Raw genomic sequence first — 19,728 nt, forward strand, 5'->3', positions numbered from 1 at the left:
TAAGGTTATCTGACATAAAATATTAAAAAATAGCATCAGAATTAGAAAAATAATTGGAAAGGGCCATTTTTTAAAAAACTTAATACAGGCCACTCTTACCATCAAGAGGAAAGAAAGCGATAAGAGTGCACTCTGGCATGGTACTACCTGCACCCACATGACTCGCCTCAACTGCTCCATGTCAGCTCTTTATCTCATTCTTACCAGCATCAACATGATGCGGATATCCATGTATTAATGCAAGATGAAGAGCATGCTCCAAAACTACAACTTTGGATTAACCATTCTTTTATTCACCTTCAATTAATATGAACAAGAGAATCAAATTTACTAAAACCCTAACATCACCTTGTCACATTTGTCTATATTCAGAAGTTACAAATATTTGTCCATTTTTCTTACCTATTAAAATCATCAAGATAGTCGTCATCTTCTCCAGTCCCTGATAAGTTTAAGAAAAGATATGTTACATTTACATAAACACTGCATAATTTATCTACAACTAAACATGTTTTCTGCCAAAACAATATACATGACTGAACTATAATGCATCATTAAGAGAGAAGACTTAAGATCAGAAACAACACCTTTTCCATCACTATGAAGACAATGACAAGAGCTGTCCCAAGTGGTCACCCCGTCTCCTAGGGGGTGAGCTATACCTTGCCTTTACTCTAGCCCTCAGAGGGCGTGCTCTTGATGCTGCCCTTTGACTGGATGGAGCTTGGCAGCAGCAAGCTCACTGCTGTCAGCCCCTCTGGATACCTGCTGTGAACCACTGAAACTTCTAAGCCAACTGCTGTTGTTAAGATCCAAGTATGACGCCCATGGTGCGAAGAGGCAGGATCACATCAGTGGACCAGCTCCAGCCCAACAGCGCTGAGCTCAAACAGCCCCAGAACCCAGGGGGCCTTGGTGATCTGTGCCCAAGAACAATCAAACCCACACCAATCACAGGGTTAACATATATTTTCATGCACATAAAGTGCTTGACACAGATCTTGGTCCACATTAAGGTCTGAACAAAGGAGAACCTCAGGAGGGAGAGATGCTGATGAAGCAGTGCTACAGTTTCTCCAGGTGTACCTGAGGTTGACAGAGTGAGCACCTTCAAGAAGACCTAGGGCTATGTTTTTTTAAATAAGTTTTTTAAAAGATTTTTTTGTTGTCATTGTTGTTGATGGACCTGTGTATTTTCTATTTATTTATTTATATGTGGTGCTGAGGATGGAACCCAGTGCCTCACACTTACTAGGCAAGTTCTCTGCCACTGAACTACAACCCTAGCCCAACCCAGGGCAACTGAGGACCAATTTACAAATTAGCTTTCCTTCCCTTCCACGTCTTCTGAGGGTTAGTTGAGAAAACAGGGTTGGAGGTGCATGAGAGCTGCTTAAACTGTGAGCAGAAGATGAACAGGAATGATGTAGGACCTACAAGGGGAAGATGCAGATCAAAAGCTCTGGCTCAAGGGCAAGCTATTCAAAGAAGCTGCTGGCACTGTCCTAGGTCCTCAGATCCGTCTATGTCTCTTGAACTGTTGAGGGAACCCAAGTTTCTGATGGCAGTTAGACAAAGTAATGCTCCTTACAGTACACAAGTACTATAGTCCACTTATCAAATATGAGTGACCTAGGTCCCCTGCAGGAGAGCAGCCAACACTCTAAGAAGAAAGATGCAATGAACAGGGGTACAAACCCAAGGCTGCTTAGAGTGAGTGGAAAGAACTGAGACAGCAATGGAGTTAAAACCTAACGAAAGCCACAGAGATACAAATTCTGGAGGACAGTGTGTTCCAGGAAGAGAAAACACATGCAAAGTCCTGGAGACAGAGGAGTGGTTGTTTAAATAACCAGGAGGAAGCTCCTATAACCACAGGATAGTCTATGGGGGTAGACAGAGCCAGCAGGCATCAGAACATTCAGGCCCTGGAGGGCCAAGGTCGGATTTAGGCCTAAATGCCAAAGGAAGCTAATCAGAAGGTGAAGGAGTCAAAGAGACCAGGGCAGCAATATCTGATGTGCTTTCCCATGCACACACTGATAGCTAATAAAGGAAATCAGAAGCTACTGTGGAAGCAAGTCCTGAGATAACTGGGGTAAGGTCTCCAGTTGAACCAGTGACCTACAGATAAGACAAGTGGGTGGGAGGAGGTGGGGAGGAGACTATAAGGAAATGAAGAAAGCAAGAGTCATTGCTAGTGGAACACTGAAACTATCAGGCAATGAGGTGAGTCCCTGGTCATATGCAATGTGTGGGGACAAGTTTCCAGGCTGCTTTCCTCTCTAGAATACAGAGCCTGTCTCCATTGGCAGCCTCAAAGGTTAAGGGGCTACAAGTGCTTGACAGAAAGCAGGCGCTGTCAAGCAGGGCACAGGAAGGGGAGAAGGGAAGAAATCTTTTTCCACAAACCACACAGGTGACAGGTTTACAAGGCCACGAAACAAACAGCATTAGCAGCTAATAAAGCCTGAGAGCCTCCAAGGACCGATCACCGTCCCTTACTGTGAATATCAACACAGAATAGAAGAGGAAACCGAGGCAGGTTAGTGTCAGAGCCACGATGACAGCTGAATTCCCTGCCTTCCCACATGTAACTAATGCAAAACATACCACAAATACTGAGCAACGTGCAACACACTGGGTTCTGACTTCCTGGTGAAACACTTACTACACAACACTACTGAAATCTGGAATAGCAAGTCAAGTAAAAATGCATGTTATGAACACAACAGATTTACATTTCTTTAAACTGGGTGTTAGCAAAATTCTGCCCACAGGCCAAAAATTCTTGTCTGTGTTTCCTGATAGTCTCTCCTCCCTACCCCACGCCACCCATCTGTTTTATGTGTAGGACACCTGCCTCCACCCAAGACCTGATCCTGGTCATCTCTGGCCTGGACTTCTTTCTTTCACTCCACCTCCAGACAGTAACCTGGTTTTGCTCAATCTATGTGCTCAGATTGGCTTTTACATTTTTAAGGAATATAAATATTCATACATATGTAACACAGGCTACATGTGGCCCACAAAGCCTAAAATATCTATTAGCTGGCCCTTTACATAGTTTAGTGACTCCTTGCCAGGGTCCAGCCCGGCAGGGGGTCCAGGGATCCTGAAGGAGGAGTGGTGTCAGCAAAAGAAGAGGAGATGGGACGACTGGCTGCAAGTTACAAGCAGCCTTCAGAAAAAGTCTGCTGCCCCTAGAGGGACCTGTATTTTTACATCTTTTTTACAGGTGTTTTTCCAGGTAGTTAATGGATAGCTTCAAAGCCTGAAACTTCTTTGATTTTCATAATTTTCAAGAGTTACGATCTTTTCTGACATACCTTGATTACTTAAGATATGAAGTACATTGTTTAAAATATTTTCCTGTAAACTTAGCCAATCATGATTAAGCTTTTGCGTGTTCACATCACTAGGTGCTAGGCGACACAACTAGACTACATGTCTCCAGACCTATTATTCACTTTTATACCAATAATTATTTCATTAACCTTTAACTTTAAAGCATACTTATGATTATTGGTAAGCTTTCTTACTTCTAAACTAAAATCCCAGTAAAAAACACTAAAATAGTGAAAGTCTGTTACTTAAAAAGCCTACTACTCTGAAGTACCTCTAAAATATGTCTATGTTAATTTTACATTATTTTATTTTTAATTTCCAAAGTAATTTCCTTTTTTAATATGACCTATTTAACTGCTTTCTTACAGAGTTTCCTTGGTCAAAGCACACCAAGTCTTACATCTTTGTAATCTTTAACTGAAGGGCAGGCTCTGCACCTCAACTCATTTGCCATTAATATTAACTATGTGTTTCCCATTTTCATAATAAATTCCTGAGTAAGGCAAAGGAGAGTGTGTTGGTGGGGGGAATGTATTTTTATTAGCCTCTTGCCCTCAAGGGGGATACCATAATCCTCCTTTAGTTAAGTAAGCTATATACGGTGGTCCTTGAACTGTGGGCACAGCAATTGTTTTTCTGTAGCTAGGTGTTGTACAGGTTGTGGCTTTAGGACGGGGTGTGTGTTTGTGTGTGTGTGTGTGTGTAAATGGTTAACGGTAGGATAAACATTTCTTGTTGCTTAGGCTTGAGGAATAACACTATTGTTTGTATCCTGATATTGAAACACACCTTGGGGCATGTCTTAATTGTATCCTTAGTCTCATTCTGGGCATTTTCCTGCCATCTCAGGCAATACATACTTTTATTACTGATTGATGTACGCCCTATTATCCATATCATGAGTATCATAAACAAGACACGTAACATTCCCGAAGGTTCTGGTTTCCAGATGGTGTGGCCCTGCTGCAGCATCCCCACACTGTGACCCGTCAGACAGCGGGTGCAGAAATGCCTTTATACCGACTCCTCCTCCAAACATGCTAATTGTCTATCTTATTTCCATTTGCATACCTTAGATTAATATTTACCAAAACAAAACAGGTTGTGTTCTAAAACTTTATTTACAATTGTTTTTATGAAACTCAGAATTTATTTTCCCACTGAAATAAGCTTTAAATAATGTCTAGGGAGTAAAGCACAATCACTAAGGGCTCTTAGGCAATGTATCATATTCTAAAAGCCACATGGTCCTGGGCGTTACTCAGCCTAGGCTCTTCATCTGTAAACCTGGAGATAATAATAAACCTACCTCTAAGGAAACACTTATAAAGGGACTTCTTGGTACAGTGCTGGGCACTACCATCATTACCATCATTACCATCCTAGACTACTCCACCAGAATACTGAATGTATATTTACAATGAAAAAAAAAGCTCAAACAGAAAATATTGTTGCAATATAATTAAACAAAGCTAAATAAAACTCTGTTTCTCTTGAATCCTTATGTCTCGCTTAGTGACAAACATGTGGCTACTGAACTGGTATGTCACACTAGTAGGATCTATCTAAATTCCCACCAAGGTGTGTCAAAGTCCCAAGAGAAGACAAAGTGAGGCAGAACACCTACCACCGTCCTACTCTACCAGCAACTCTGCAGTCAAAGTGGCCTCCTCCTTCCCCAACTGAGGAGAAGAGCTCTATGCAGTTCCTTCACAGAGAGTGAAACCCTTACTTTGATAAGAGAATAGAGCAGTCAGAAAAGCTAAAAAGTTTGGCAACAAAGGGAAACATCACAAGAGTGAAACAAAAAAGTACCAGAACTCAAAAGAGACAGAACAGCCGACAGGTGCCATGGTCAGGGGGTCTCCAGGTGGGGCAGATCACCAAGACAGCAGAAGGAATGCCTACTGCGTCCCAACAGCACCAGACGGCAGGAACCAGGGAAGGGAAGGGAAGGGAATAGGCCCACCTAGCTGGCCAGCCAGCAACCAGGACGCACAAAGAATGGAAGGCAGCACAGCCAGCAACTCAGCCGTTACCAGGAGGACTCCAGGGCACTGTGTGGAGCAAGAATCCAGGCAGCTCAGGGAACATCTATTCTTCTGCAAATGGCTGCAAATGGGGGAACAAAGTAACATAAAAAGGAAACTAACGTTTGTCAGGCATCTACCATGCCAGGCACTGCACTTTTATTTATATTTAAATCCTATTTACTCTATAAAATGAGGTAGATATTATTAATTCCACTTATCAGATGAAATAGCAGCTCAGTTTACCCCCATCCCAATCAGTGCCACCCCAGGATTTTCAGGTACTAACCCAGCTCTCTGCCCTACTCAGGACATTTCTCCAGGAGTGCGGTTGTTCCCTGAGCTGCACCCTCAGATCTGCCTGCAGTTGGAAAGGCAAAGAGCCTGCCTGGGAAGCTATGCTCCATCACTCCCAGGCGTGAGTCATCACGGACCAGGGCACCTAATCTCACCTCACATTCAGAGAGGACAGGAGATGGCTACGGAGAGCCCAATTGTGACCTTCCTTCAAGTCAGGGACACAGCAAGGTTCACCCAGGCCTGCCTGTCAGACCTGCCTGTGGTTTGCACAGTACAGAGAACTGCATTTTCAGCGCGTGACTCAGGTTCAGTAATGGTCACATGGGGCCTCACGGGAACATTTCCTTCATAGCAGGATCGCCAACATCTGCTCCACATAACAGAACACATCTCATAATTTTCCCTTCACAAGTCTGTTCCTTCCATTAGACTGAAGCCCCTGCGAGCTGGACCCCTGTATTCCCAGTACCCAGAGAAGAGCTCTGCCTCTGACCAACTCTGCCCAGTGTCAACTGACACCTCTTTCCTTCTCCCTAGTAATCTCCTAGTTGACCATGAGACCTCAGCACAGCCTTTCTGAGAGCCCTTCCTGGCATGCCCAGGCCAGGTGAAGCTGACTGCGACGGCTTCCATGCCCAAGGTGGCCCTCTAACACATGAAACATCCGCAGGTTTCATCCTGTTACATCCTTCTCCCTTACTAGAGTCCAAGCACCACAAGACAGACATCTGTCCTGGTTGCTGCCACAGCCATCCTTGGCACAGGGTGTAACCTGGACAGGTTATGTGGATGAACTGCTGAATGAACAGAACAAAGAGAGACTCACGGAGTCACTTCATGTAAGAATTTACCCTAAAAATATCATCACTTTAAAGCATCAAAACTAAAACTGGAAATCCAGTTACCTAATCCAAGTGATCCAATTTTATCGTTGACCAATTTTAGATCTTTCAAAACTGTGCTTCCCTTTTTACCTGTGAACAGGAATAAATATTAGCATTAAAGAATATTTATTAAAGAAATAAATATTAACATTCTCTAAGCCATCTCAAAATTTCTTTTTTAATATTAGACTTCTATAGAACAGGAACATAACTCAGAACTAAGAAAAAATTACATGCCATCATTAAAAGATGCTTAAATTATTTACTGTAACATTTTTATAAGCCCAAAACAATATTTATTCACAAATAATTAATACTCTTCATTGGAACACAACCATCTCACTATTCAACTATTCCATAAGCAGTCCCACCAATGCAGGAACTATAGTTAATTATTTTCACCAATTTTATTTTTCCTTTGAACCTCTGTATTTTTATTTTATTTTATGTACTATTTTATTTGTCAAGCAGTAGTATTTCCTCAGCCTTAGTTCTCAGCATCCTAAGTCACCATTCTCTAGTCTGTCAGTGACATGACCACAGTATCCTGAATTCCTTGAGGGTGGCAATAACCAGGGAGAGAAAGAACACCACAGGCCACCTAACTGGACACACGGCTAGCTTCCCAAATGTCTGTCTTGTGTGGGTTCTAGCAATTCTCACAGTTGTGCCATGTAACACAAAAGGGTTAGGAAGCATGGCAAAAGTAGATAAAACCCACAGTGCAAATTCCTAGTGTAGCTACTCGGGAGACTTTCTCAAGAGGTACTCGTATGCTCTAAACACACTGGCGAAACCCTATATGTACTGTGGTCTGGTACACCAAGTCCACTGTATCCCTAACGTGTGAGGGGAGGGCTAGCAGGGCAAGAGGTGTCACAGCTTGACTATGCTCTTGACAGGGAACTTTACCCCTACACTACACATGAATAGCCAAGTTCATGTAAACAGAATGCTTTACTTAATGTTCCAATGATGATTACGATGGTCCCACAGAACAAAAGTTTCAAAATTACCTGACTTTAAATTCAACTCATTTTAAAAGTCCAAAAAGAGAAATGATTTAAAAATTGCAAATGTACTTTGATTTACAATGGATTACATCCAATAAACCCAGCACAAGTTTAAAAATGTTGTAAATCAAAAACACATTTAATAGGCCTCACCTGCTCAAAATCCAGCTTATCAGAGCGTTTCCCTATCCACCCTGTGGCTGCCTGGGAGCTGCAGTCCACTGTCACTACCCAGCACCACAGCAGAGGATCATGCATATTGCTAGCCATGGAAAAGATCCATGTTCAAAACCGAAAGTATCGTTCCTATCAAGTGCACACTGCTTTCACATAAAGTTGGAAAATTATCAACTCAAACCATCATACATTGGAGGCAGTCTGTGTGCATATACATACACTATATACACATAAACATTTTATATATATATAATGTGCAGATACACATTATATATAAAAAAATGACATTTCAGCTAAAAAGCCATCTTCCTAAAAGTATTGATGGCAGAGAAAAAGCAAAATATGAATGAGACAGAATGTGACTACATCAAAAAAGAAATGAAAAAATATCAACAGGAAATGGTGAAGTGATAAAATTATGGGCTATATTTATGATGAAAAAAATTAACAATCATATACTACCTAATGAGAGAAAGAAACACCCAGCGTAGGCAAGCCCCCATCCTTAGGCACTTACTCTCAGAGTCTTTCAACGAGGGGGCTCCTGCCAGGGAACTGAGTCCGCTCCTTAAGGGGGGCGCATCTGAGAGTGAAGCCAGGCTTCCCGCTGGCTTCCTAGGTTCACTTCTCCTAACAGGAAGCAAGTGACAGTGAAACAGTAATCTTAGGTCCTGACACTAACACTTTTATTTTGCCCCTAGAATAAAAGCAACTTGTAAAAATTGGATATGCACACAATGGCTGGAAATAAAGCACACACGCTTTATAACTTCAAAATCATAAAGTAGCAGGGCACAGTGGCACACCCCTGTAAATCCCAGCAGCTCGGGAGGCTGAAGCAGGAGGATCGCGATTTCAAAGCCAGCCTCAGCAAAATCGAGGCACTAATCAACTCAGTGAGACCCTGTCTCTAATAAAATACAAAATAGGGCTGGGGATGTGGCTCTGTGATCTAGTGCCCCTGAGTTCAATCCCCTGTACCAAAAAAAAAAAAAAAAAAGAGAGAGAGAAAGAAAATAAAATAAATTACACCTACAAGGCAATACAGACTAGAGATCAATCACAAATCCACACAGCAAGCTTGTCAGTAAATAGTCAGCCCAGGACTGGGTTGTGGCTCGGTAGTAGAGCACTTGCCTAGCACACGTGAAGCACTGAGTTCGATCCTCAGCACCACATAAAAACAAATAAATAAAATTAAGATATTATGTCCATCTACAACTAAAATAATATTTAAAAAGAAAAAGCCAGCACAACTCTCTTCAGAACTGTTTAATATCTTACAATCGACACTGACTTGTTTGGCATCTTCACTGTGTTATGTGTTTCAGAAGCCCTTGTCCATCAGCCATTAACACACCGAGGGTCAGTATAGGAGTAAACTAGTAAGTACTACTACTCAGATGTACATATTGCTGGAAAGCCGCAAATCCCTTCCAAATCACAAGCACCCATCTGGGGGATGCCCAACACGCTGCACACACCCACACACTCCATGGTCCACTCTTCTTACATCGCTGTCTGATTTCACACCTTCTCCCTCCGTCTCCATCCTTACTCAACTCAACGAGAATGTGCACGGCACCACATCCACCTCTGTACCAAACAGCAGACTGGCGCTCTGCTCTTCTGGCAAAGACTGTTGCCCTGGGTGCAGGATTCCACCACTGGACAGCGTTCCAGGAATCCTCCCCTCACTCCTCCTCCATTTTAAATCCAGACCCTTCTCAGAGGCACCCACATGGGCTGTTACTTCTCAGAATATAACCTGCCCTCTAGCCACCACCTCAATCCTCAGCACCCTTTACAACTCATCATGTTGACCATTTACAATCGTTTCCTCTTGAGCCCATGCTAATCCCTTAACCTGCCGCCAGGCCACTCCAATAAAATCACCCATCAAGGTCATGGCTGACCTCTAGGTGGCTAGCTCCAGTGGCTGACTTCAGCAGTGTTCATGGGAATGCTCCCTACTGCTTCCTCCTGCAAAGACACCCCGTCTTTCTCTTTCCACCATCTGCATACTTCTTCATCACTGGGTAACCTTGTCATTCTGCTGGTCTCCAAACTCTCAGTTCAACATTACCTACAAACTGAATGGCTCCCTCATTCACATCTCCAGCCTGGGCCATGCCCGTAACACAGACGCACAAGCCCAGCAGTGAGTGCACGTCCAGCAGCCAGCTTCAAGGCCTCGTGGCAGCTCTAGCTCCTACCCTCCACCATGCCACGCACAGTGCCCTTCCCACTCTTCACCTGGGAAGATGGCTTTCAACTTCATAGTGATCCAAGCCAAGAGCCCTGGCACCACTATGGATACTAACTTGGCCTCTGGCATTTAGCAGCAAGTCATTTGGAATCTAACTTCAAAGTACTTCCCCAAACAGCCATTTATCATCCCTTTCACCATGACCCACAGTAAAGAACCACACAGCCCCTACCTGGGCATCCTGCGTCCACCCAGGTCAGCAGCCAGACACCTTTTAGTCTCAGAGGAAAGACACTCAATGGTTAGTCTAGACCCACTTCTGTGGGTCCATCTCATACAAATTCCACGCTCTTTCCCTTTCTGTCCACACCTCTGCATATGCCATCTCCTCTCCTCAGAGTTCTGCAAGCCCAGATTCTGCCTGGCAGACTCCCTTGCCTCTTCTGGCTCTTCGCTCAGATGGCGCCCTATAAGGGAGGTGCCCACGTGAGGCCTTCTCTGATGTGATGCTGAAATCCAGATGATCTCCAGCCCCTTCACCTCTCTCTCTCTCTCTCACACACACACACACAGGCACAATTTCCCCATCATCTGGCAGACAATTGATGTAATTCTTCCTGATTTTCTAACTCCAGCCAGAAGATGAGCTTCCTGAGGGCAGTTTTGCTTTTTCTAGCATTGCTATGCCTGACCTGGAACATGGCAGGCACTTAATACATAGTTAGCTATGAAATAAGTCATACCTGGTTTCTTTATAAATCAGGGATTATTTTACAAAATAACAAGTTTAATGATATAAGATCATATTTATGGATTCAATAACTATAGAACCCTTAAATTATTAGTTTTTACATTTGATCTTAGTCAAAGGGCTGAAAAGTGGTATTTTTTTTTTTTAAAACACAGTATGTAAGCACTGATAAATTACATCTTTAAAACTTTAGTCTGAGAACAGTAGAATCCAAAAACATTCTACTCACCAACCATAAGTTTTATCTGGTTTAGGAATGGGATCATCAAAGAAAGAGTCTCCTTCCAAATCATCTTCATCTGGACAAAGACCAGCTGTGTCTTTGACCTCTGAAGTGGCATTGCTTAAGAAAGATCCAATTTTGTTGTCATGGGCCACTGAGTGCAGACTGCTTTTGCTCTTTGCCTCTGACAAGGAGATGCTTGTGTCACTCTGGTTGGCCTCATTGCTGGCCTTCTAGAAAGAGGGAGAGAAAAAAGACTTCTTTGGTGAGAAGACCTTAAATATTTTAAATAAAGAAGTCTGATGAACATAAGCAAATCTGCGGGAGGGGGAGGCTTGCAGTAGCATGAACTGCAGTGTGATCCCATGAACTATCCGTTACTCCCTAGGCTTCCTACTATGGCCAACTACTGACAGGTAAAAATGCTAAAGAAATACGTGTATACCATTCCTTTCTCCTTCAGTAAATGCAAGTATCTTTACTATGCCTATCCCACTTGTAAACGTATTTCTCACTTATTAACATATCCATTTCCTCTCACATGTCATAAAAAAAATCTTAATACAGTTTCAACTTGCAAACAGGAGATGATCGAAAGAGAAAAGGAAGATTATGTCACAGAAGTGAACCACGCATTAAAGTATTATCAGAAACAAAACAGCAGTTTTCCATCCAGTGTCAAGCACCAAAGACACTGAGGTGAGAACACTGTCTTCACTCACTCCTGCTTCCACGGGGAACAGACTGGCCACGACAACTGCCTTAGCGCAGCATTCCAGAGTCACTCACTAGTCTGCACTTTCCATGAGGCCCAAGGATGGGGACATTCATCTTGCTGCCTATCTTATCCAAGGTTAAGAAGTTCTAAGGTATTTTTACCACGCCCTACTTGCACACAGCAAGGTCAGCACAAAGAACCACATGGCTTTCTTCTTCACAGTTATTTCACAGCCTAATTTTATTCTTTCCTTGATCACATTTGTGTTTAGACATGTCCATATTAACAACAACAACAAAACAATGCCAGCAATAATAACAGCAGCTAACAATTATGGAAAGCACTCAGATGTTTCACATGTGACGCCTCATTTAATCTTCGAAGCTATGGTGTGGGTTGACTGTCTACTACCTCTGTGGATATAAGAAAGGAAACACAGATATTTATGAAACTTGTCAAGGTCCCCCAGGTAGGTGAGAGGTGAAGTCACTTCAGATTCAAAGTCTCATTCCAGAAGTTAGCTCTTAATACTTACCTTAACCTATTAGATTGAATTTGTGAGGATGTGTTTAATGTGTTTAAAATGGCAATTTCCAAATACACAAGATCCCTGTGATACTCTAAAAAAAGCATTCACCCAAACAAAGAATCTGGAATGCTGCCTACACTGAACTACTAACTGTACAATCTCAGTATTTTCTAGGCCTGATTTTCCTCAAGAATTAAAACTTGGTTAGCATTTTTAAAATAAAGTATAAATGGGAATTGAGACAGAAGGGATGGATAACATGGCAATCGAGAAGCACAGCCCGTGCCGAGGCAGGGAGTGAGTGTGGGTCAGACACTATGCACGAGGGACGCTGAGCCTCCTCTACCCAGGCAGCATGCATCATGCCTGCCTAAAGATGGGTCCACATTTATATACTGGTTAGAGGCCCTAATTAGTTGATGGAGGAAAGATATATGCTATATAAATTTTAGGGCCTTGTATAGGAGCTATACCATTTAATAAGGATAAATTAATTACTAAAAGATAAATATCAAGTTGCCATCCTTTTAGACAATGTAGGATATTTTCAAAGAGGCAGAAACTTTAAAAAATGTTCTAGCAACTTTTTGAAGTTTTCCTGGTATTACCAAATATAAACAGGTTATCATGGCACTTGTATATTTAATTAGATTCATGACAGTTGTATCTCTCATTTATAAATGGTATAATAACTGACTTATATCTTTGCAAATGCATTAGAAATAAATACCCTGAGACCTTGTGATATTTACAATTAGAGACAGAGTGATTTTCTCCTTCAAGACACTCCTGAGAAAGTTCAAAGGATAACTGGCATGGTGTAAACTGAAATGCAAATACAAAACAACAGCATAAGAAATACCAACTATTCCAATAAGGTCTCTCTTCCCTATGAATTCACTTTATCAACATAACTTAAGTCCACATAATGAACTAAGCTTAGTAACCACTATGTACCATGATGATTATTTTTTTTACTGGCGTTAGCAATACTCCTGCTATGAACAGAAGGACCAACTTTAGGAAGACAAGTTTCATAGAGAAGGACATTAGGACACCATGCTACAAGAATTTTCTTTTTCTTTCTTTCTTTTTTGCTACTGGGGATTGATCTCAGAGGTGCTTTACCATTGAGCCATGTCCCTGGTCCAGTTTCAACAGTTCAACAGTTCCAAATTTAATTTTTTTTTTTTTAACTTTTGAGATGGGGTCTAAGTTGCTTAAGATCTTGCTAAGTTGCTGAGGCTGGCCTTGAACTTGCAATCCTTTTGCCTCAGCCTCCTTAATTGCTGGGATTACAGGTATACACCACTGTCTGGCTACAACACATTTTTAAAAGGAATTATTCTGTTCTAAACACATAGCTCTATTTTCTGTGGAGTAAAACCAAACTTGAAAAGCAATCTGCTCCGGAACTGCTCTCCAAATCAATTTCTAAACAACATGGGAATGGGTTGTTACTTAAAAAAAAAAAAAAAAAGAGCCATCATTATAAACAAAAGGCCATTACTCAACTGGGTAATTAAGGAATTCACTAAACTTAATTCCAAATAATTTTTAGTATTAAAAAAATCCACACCAATAAAAGATTTGTCATCAAAACATTTCACAGATATTAAAACAAAAGCACTATAAACATTTTAGAACAGTTTCAACAGAGGAAATACAAATACATGTAGGTATCTGCTAAAATTTATTTCGGCTACCTTTGTCTTACCTGGGTTTCTAAGTAGCTATGGTTAAGCCTATTGTTAAAAACCAAGAAGTTTGACTTTATGCCTTAGAATTCATCCCTGGGACCCCAGATAGAATTGTGTCCCCCAAGAGAGATTTATTAAAGTCCTAACTCCTAGTACTTCTAGTAGTGACCTTAGCCTATGTAATTAGTGACGATGCCGCCCTGGTGGAGGAGGGTAGGTGCTAATCGAGTATGCCTGGCATTCTTACAAGGTCAGAAGAGGGTTGGAGGTGTAGCTCAGAGATATGGTACATGTTTAACATGCCCAAGGCCCTGGGTTCAAATCCCCAGGACCACTAAGAAACAGATCTAGGACTACCACGTGAAGATGGAGGCAGAGCCTGGTGTGATCAATCTATAAACCAAGGAACACTTAGGATTATCAGCCGCCCAGAAGCCAAGAGGGTTATAATAAGGCCTGCTGGCATCTCAATTTCAAGTTTCTGGACTTCAGACTGTGAAACAATAGATTCCTATTCTTTCAAGCCTCTCAACTTACACTTTGTTAGAGCAGCCCTAGGAAATTCATAGTTATTACGTTTGTCTTTTCCTAAGTGAGGGACTACAAGATGGCATTAAACTTACTACAACAGCCATTAAATTTCCTTGGATAGAGCTCAAGACGCCAAAGCTTTATGGAAAATTTAAATTGTAAGAAAGTTCTAGTACATATTTTTCAATCAAATACTTGATAATCAAGAATTCCATCATTAAGATTAATAGAAAATCAGCAGATTTCACAGTGAAAAACATTACTATTTTCCAGTAGCCAAAAACTGAACTACCACTTGAATGGCTTAAGAACCTAGAAAAAAGATTTTTTTTTTCTCTCAAAGTAATGGCTTAATCTACACTGTTCATAGTAGGAAAAACATCAAGTCAAAGAAGTTATTAGTTTTGCAATATTCAAAAGTTCTATGCTATTTTTAATTCTCTTCCATGCCATGCCTCCTCCCCTGCTCACCTCCCTCCCATCCCCTCCTGCCAAAGACTGGTTCTGATTCATGACTCAATAACCAAGTGTTGAGAGGATTTCACTACCATTGTTGCAGACACATGTATTCAAAAAGTTTAGTTTGCTTATCTAGAAAAACAAAAACAGCAAATTTCTAGAAAGCCAAAACAAATACCTAACCAGTCTCCAAGAACATAGTGCTTCTAGAGAAACCTTACCCCTGCCATCTGCAAGCAACCTAATTCCCACAGACACAACAGGACCACGACTCCTAATTGTCAGAGCCTGGAGGACAGCCCTGGGCAGCTGTCCTGTCCCACCCACAGATTTTACGGGTTCAGCTGACAAGCAGTGTCATCAGGTCAAGTCCAAGAAGCTCAAGAGACTGGGATCACAGAGCTGGGCAAGCAGGACTGGAAGGACACTGTGCCAGGACCCTTCACCCATCCACCTATCCAGGAGGGTATGGGGCGTGGGTGAATTAAAGGGGTCCCAATACTTGGCTTACCCAGAAAACCCTTAGGTGACTGCCAAAGCCCAAAACACACCGGCAATGAGACCATGATCACTGCCCTGAGTCCACACAGAACTGAACTTATTCTAGAATTTGGAAAACAATGAAATAAGAAATGTCACTTTTAAGAATTTAAAGCAAAAATACCTCAAAACACATTAGTTCTAAAGCACCTGAGAACCATAAAATGGATGATCTTTCATACTACATTCTATGATAAAAGCACCTGGTCCTAAATATTAATAACAGAAAACATCTAATATCTTACTCAGTTTTCAACAGTAAAACCAAAGTCAGTAGAACCTACCAAATGTTTCATAATTTTTTACATTTTTTTCCTAAACAACTAGGACAATATCTGGTAAAACAAAATGGTATACAGTGAAATAAATCATCACAGGTGATACTCTGGAAGTGTTCATATTTCCGAATTTTTAACTCAGTAAAGAAAAGCGTTCTCAATTAATAATTATCCTCCTTATATTCCAAATCTTCTATTCAACCTTTGTCTCTGAATAACAAAATAAGACCTTTTAGATCAACCCCAATTAAATTTGTGTACACACACACACACACAATTTATTTCTAGTCTAAATATAGCCTCCCTGAAAACAATTGAGGTCTCTGAATGAGCCATTAACACTTGTCCCTTTCTGCATTCAAAAGAAATGAGAAGACATCCATCCATACTCCTGGCTCAGGGCTCCAGAGCTCCCTAGTGAGCAGCACCCCAGGCCACCCTGCTTTAGCTCAAGCCCCTACACTGCACACCCTACAAGGCAGGCACAGTCCCCACCTGCAGGACAATCAGGTGGGGCTCCTTCCACCACACACAACCTGGTAAATGTCACTCACCTACAATGTAAATGTCTTCCCTGGCATCTTGGCAGGTATAATCTCATCTCTACATGCAACTTAAGTCTCTGGGTTAAGCTGTTAAGGACACAGGCAACCTACTGCATGCACAAGGCAAAACAGAAAGGCAGGGGGGAAAGAGCCACAGGTAATCTGTCGGAGGATGGAGACAGGCAATGTTGGGCATAACAGACTTCTCACAGAGGTGATTCAGAAACAAGACCAGGGAAGCTGAGGAAAAAGGTGTCAAAGCAACAGAGGAAATACCCTGGGCTCAAGAACAAATAAAACAGAAGGGACCCAACATATGACCTAAACTCTAGGATAGGGCCCCCCGCCGCCACTCCCCAAATCAAGGAGACACATGAGGCCCTGCCCAGAGTACATGAAGGCGAACCACATCACAAAAAGCAGACACAATGTCTCTATGTGCTTCTCTCTTATTCACAATGTCCTAACTCCTTAGAGACCCATGACACTAATGAAAATATAAAAACAATACTACAAAAACATGCTTTAACTTTTTGGAGGGAGCAGGGGTGATATGGGGAGGGTGCTTAGCCACTGAGGCACATCCCCAGTCCCTTTAATTTTCTACCTTGAAACAGGGTCTCACTAAGTTGCTTAGGGCCTTGCTTAGTTGCTGAGGCTTGTTTTGAACTTTCAATCCTCCCACTAAGCCTCACAAGTTGCTGGGATCATAGGTGTGTGACACTGTATCCAGCAACATTCTTTAACTTCCTAAAAGTTAAAAAAAATAAAATTAAAAAAAACTCCTGATTTGAAAGAATGTAAAAACACAGTTTATAATCTTAATTATTAATTATCTTTAAGGTAGTTTCACCTCTCTAGTTAGACTGTGAAATCCTCAGTGAAGACTGTGTTCAGTATGTCTTGCCCATAGAATTAGCAAAATGACTGTCACTATGCAGATGTTCCAGAAACACATGCTGGCTAATAGAACACCTTCTCATTTAATAATGTAGAACAATGTGAATAAAGAGAATACAACAGAATTTACCTTTGAAACCTTTGAAACTAAAGCTAGTGTATAAAATAAATATAATATTTTTAAGGCTTTAATTTTGGAAGTTTTCAAATTAGTGAAAAAAATCTATATATAAACCAAGATTCAATATAGGTTTAATAACCTCAGAGACTGAAAATTAAATTATTTTGTCTTACTTTAAATATATGTAAAAACTGTATTAATAATGTTTCTAAGATCTCTTAACAGTTAAATTTTATATGCAGCTAAGCTACTGGCTCAGTCAATTTTTGTGACCTTTAGGGGAGGAAGAAAAAGCAGCCACGGCCCTGACCACTGTGCAGGATGGGCGCCTCCAGTCTGCTGTAAGGAGGGGCCTGGGCAAAGGTCAACAGGTGGACAAGGCCTAGAACACGGCAGAACACAAGTAAAAACGTCCTGAAGGAAACAAAGCATGGCCTTTAATTTATTCATTGAAACTTAGCCAAAAAGTAATTTGATATTCTATTTTCCTCAGACAAAAATCATAGTGTTAATATGCACACGATCATGCACTCCACTTTTTTTACTGCCACAAAACAAATTTCAAATTAAAACTCAAAGTATAATTTTAGAAAGTAACAATATGATTTTTCACCAGGACAAAACAGACAAATTACTTTTTGTTTTACACCAGACTACTTCCTCATATTCTGATTACAGGTAATATGGCAGAGACCTTTCAAAAGGAAACCTAAAGCCCAGGCCAAGAGGAGGCCCCGTAAGACCCCATGAGTCCAAGGGTAGGTTTGGCACAGGCTGCTTTTCTCCTTTGCCCTCATGCATGTTACCTTGTCACCAGACTTCTGCCCGCTTGTCTTCTTCTTACCTTGTCCTTTATACCTTGGTATCTGAGCATGAGAATAAAATGACATTTTACCACATAATATCAATCTTTAAAAATAAACTAACTCATTACCAAACTAATAAAGGTTCCAATTTAAAAATTTCTTAAAAATGGAAAATCTAGTATGTTCCTTTTCAAAGCCTGCAGTTCTTAATTTTTCTTAACTCATATTTACTTACTAATTCCAGCAGGTATCTGGTCAAGTGTAGGCACTCATCACCATCTGTCCATCCTCGGGTGGAGGATGCTTCTTTCAACACTAGCCTTAGTAGTATTCTAAGCAGGCCTGGCTTCAGCTCCTAAGCAGCTCTGTAGAATACTTGTCCTGACCTTACCCAACCATCCTAGGAGCATTCGAAGCTGGTTCCTAACGGCTGGTGGGACCCTCTCCTTGGCGACAACATCCCTGCTTAGGCTCTCAAGGCTCATGAGGAGGCACCCGGCAAGAAGAGGGTGGTAGAAGTACTAGAATCCCAAATCCAGACCCTTAGAACTAGAGGGCAATTGCATGTTAAGAGACAAAATAAGGATTCATGTTTAAAACAGATCCCACCCTAGCCTGGCCAGCAACCACCTAGAGTTATTTCTGAAGGCGCCATTGCAACCCGAGCTTATGGTGCCAACTATGACATGGAGCTCACACTGAACAGAAATGAGTGGCAGAAGCGTGGTGGTTCCGCCTGAGGACAGGCACTGTCCTCTGAATCGGCAATGAACGTAAGAGTTTTGGGCAACATTTAACAACCTAAGACACTGAGGATTCTCATAATTCTCCAAAGTTAAAAATTCTTTAAGAATGAGTATGTAAAACAGACTTTGATATTTTAACCCAAAGATATACTTTACGTAGGTTCACATTGTTAATTTGCCTTAAAAATAACTTGCTAAAAAGACAACTTTCAAATAGCTCAATGCTGCTGGTAACTATTTTGAAATAAATAGTAGTCGATTTTAATCTCTAATGCCAGATATTTTTGTGGAAAATAAGTCTTTCTTCCACAAGCTCTTTTATCAGCAATTAATTTTTTAACATTTACTCATGACCTATTCTGTTGTCAGGATTATAGCGCCCACAAGCATGAGGGAAAACAACTTTTTAAGAAATTCGCTTTAAAAAATGCTAACTAGGAATCTCGGAAGAAAAAAAAAATCATCTTTTTTCTCAGTCAAAAATAAAGCACGACATTTCTCTGGGCTTCTAACCTTCAGCAGCAGCAGTGCCAACAGCAGCAGTCACTGGGCAGCGTTCTCATCTGGCAATTGAGTCACTGTCCTCTGGAGACTCCCGATTTTTTAATTTTTAAAAAATTTTTTATTGCTACCAGGGATTGAACCCCGAAGCCCTTGACCACTGAGCCATATCCCCAGTCCCATTTTATATTTTACTTAGAGACAGGGTCTCACTGGCTTGCTTAGAACCTTGCTTTTGCCAAGACTGGCTTTAAACTTGAGATCCTCCTGCCTCAATCTCCTGAGCTGCTCAGATCACAGACATGTGCCACCATGCCCAGCTTACTCCCCTGATTTAAAATATCATCTCTTACGTAAAAGTCACCGCACCACCCTGAACTCACAGCCTGATCTTTGAATGTACTCCACAGCATAATTCT

General features: G+C 41.4%; 1 protein-coding gene across 4 annotated transcripts in view; it reads right to left on the reverse strand.

Moving 5' to 3' along the window:
* The window catches only part of Cep43 (centrosomal protein 43), a 38,728-nt gene that overhangs the window by 8,733 nt on the left and 10,267 nt on the right, over positions 1-19,728 (reverse strand). Inside the window, exons 7-12 of one of the 4 annotated variants that reach the window (XR_003299945.1) lie at positions 18,063-18,122; positions 10,942-11,168; positions 8,270-8,382; positions 6,584-6,652; positions 5,318-5,460; positions 403-442 (exon numbers count right to left, since the gene is read on the reverse strand). Coding sequence is in view for 2 of the 4 variants with exons in the window: in XM_026379547.2 (XP_026235332.1) it covers positions 403-442; positions 6,584-6,652; positions 8,270-8,382; positions 10,942-11,168; positions 18,063-18,122 (509 nt within the window). In the remaining 2 variants the exon portion in view is untranslated. Of the gene's footprint in view, positions 1-402; positions 443-5,317; positions 5,461-6,583; positions 6,653-8,269; positions 8,383-10,941; positions 11,169-18,062; positions 18,123-19,728 lie in introns of those variants that run through there. The other 3 variants (XR_003299946.2, XM_026379547.2, XM_077802217.1) reach the window with 3 other exon arrangements.

This window comes from Urocitellus parryii, chromosome 8 (assembly GCF_045843805.1).
Source record: "Urocitellus parryii isolate mUroPar1 chromosome 8, mUroPar1.hap1, whole genome shotgun sequence".
In the NCBI taxonomy this organism is placed as follows: domain Eukaryota; kingdom Metazoa; phylum Chordata; class Mammalia; order Rodentia; family Sciuridae; genus Urocitellus; species Urocitellus parryii.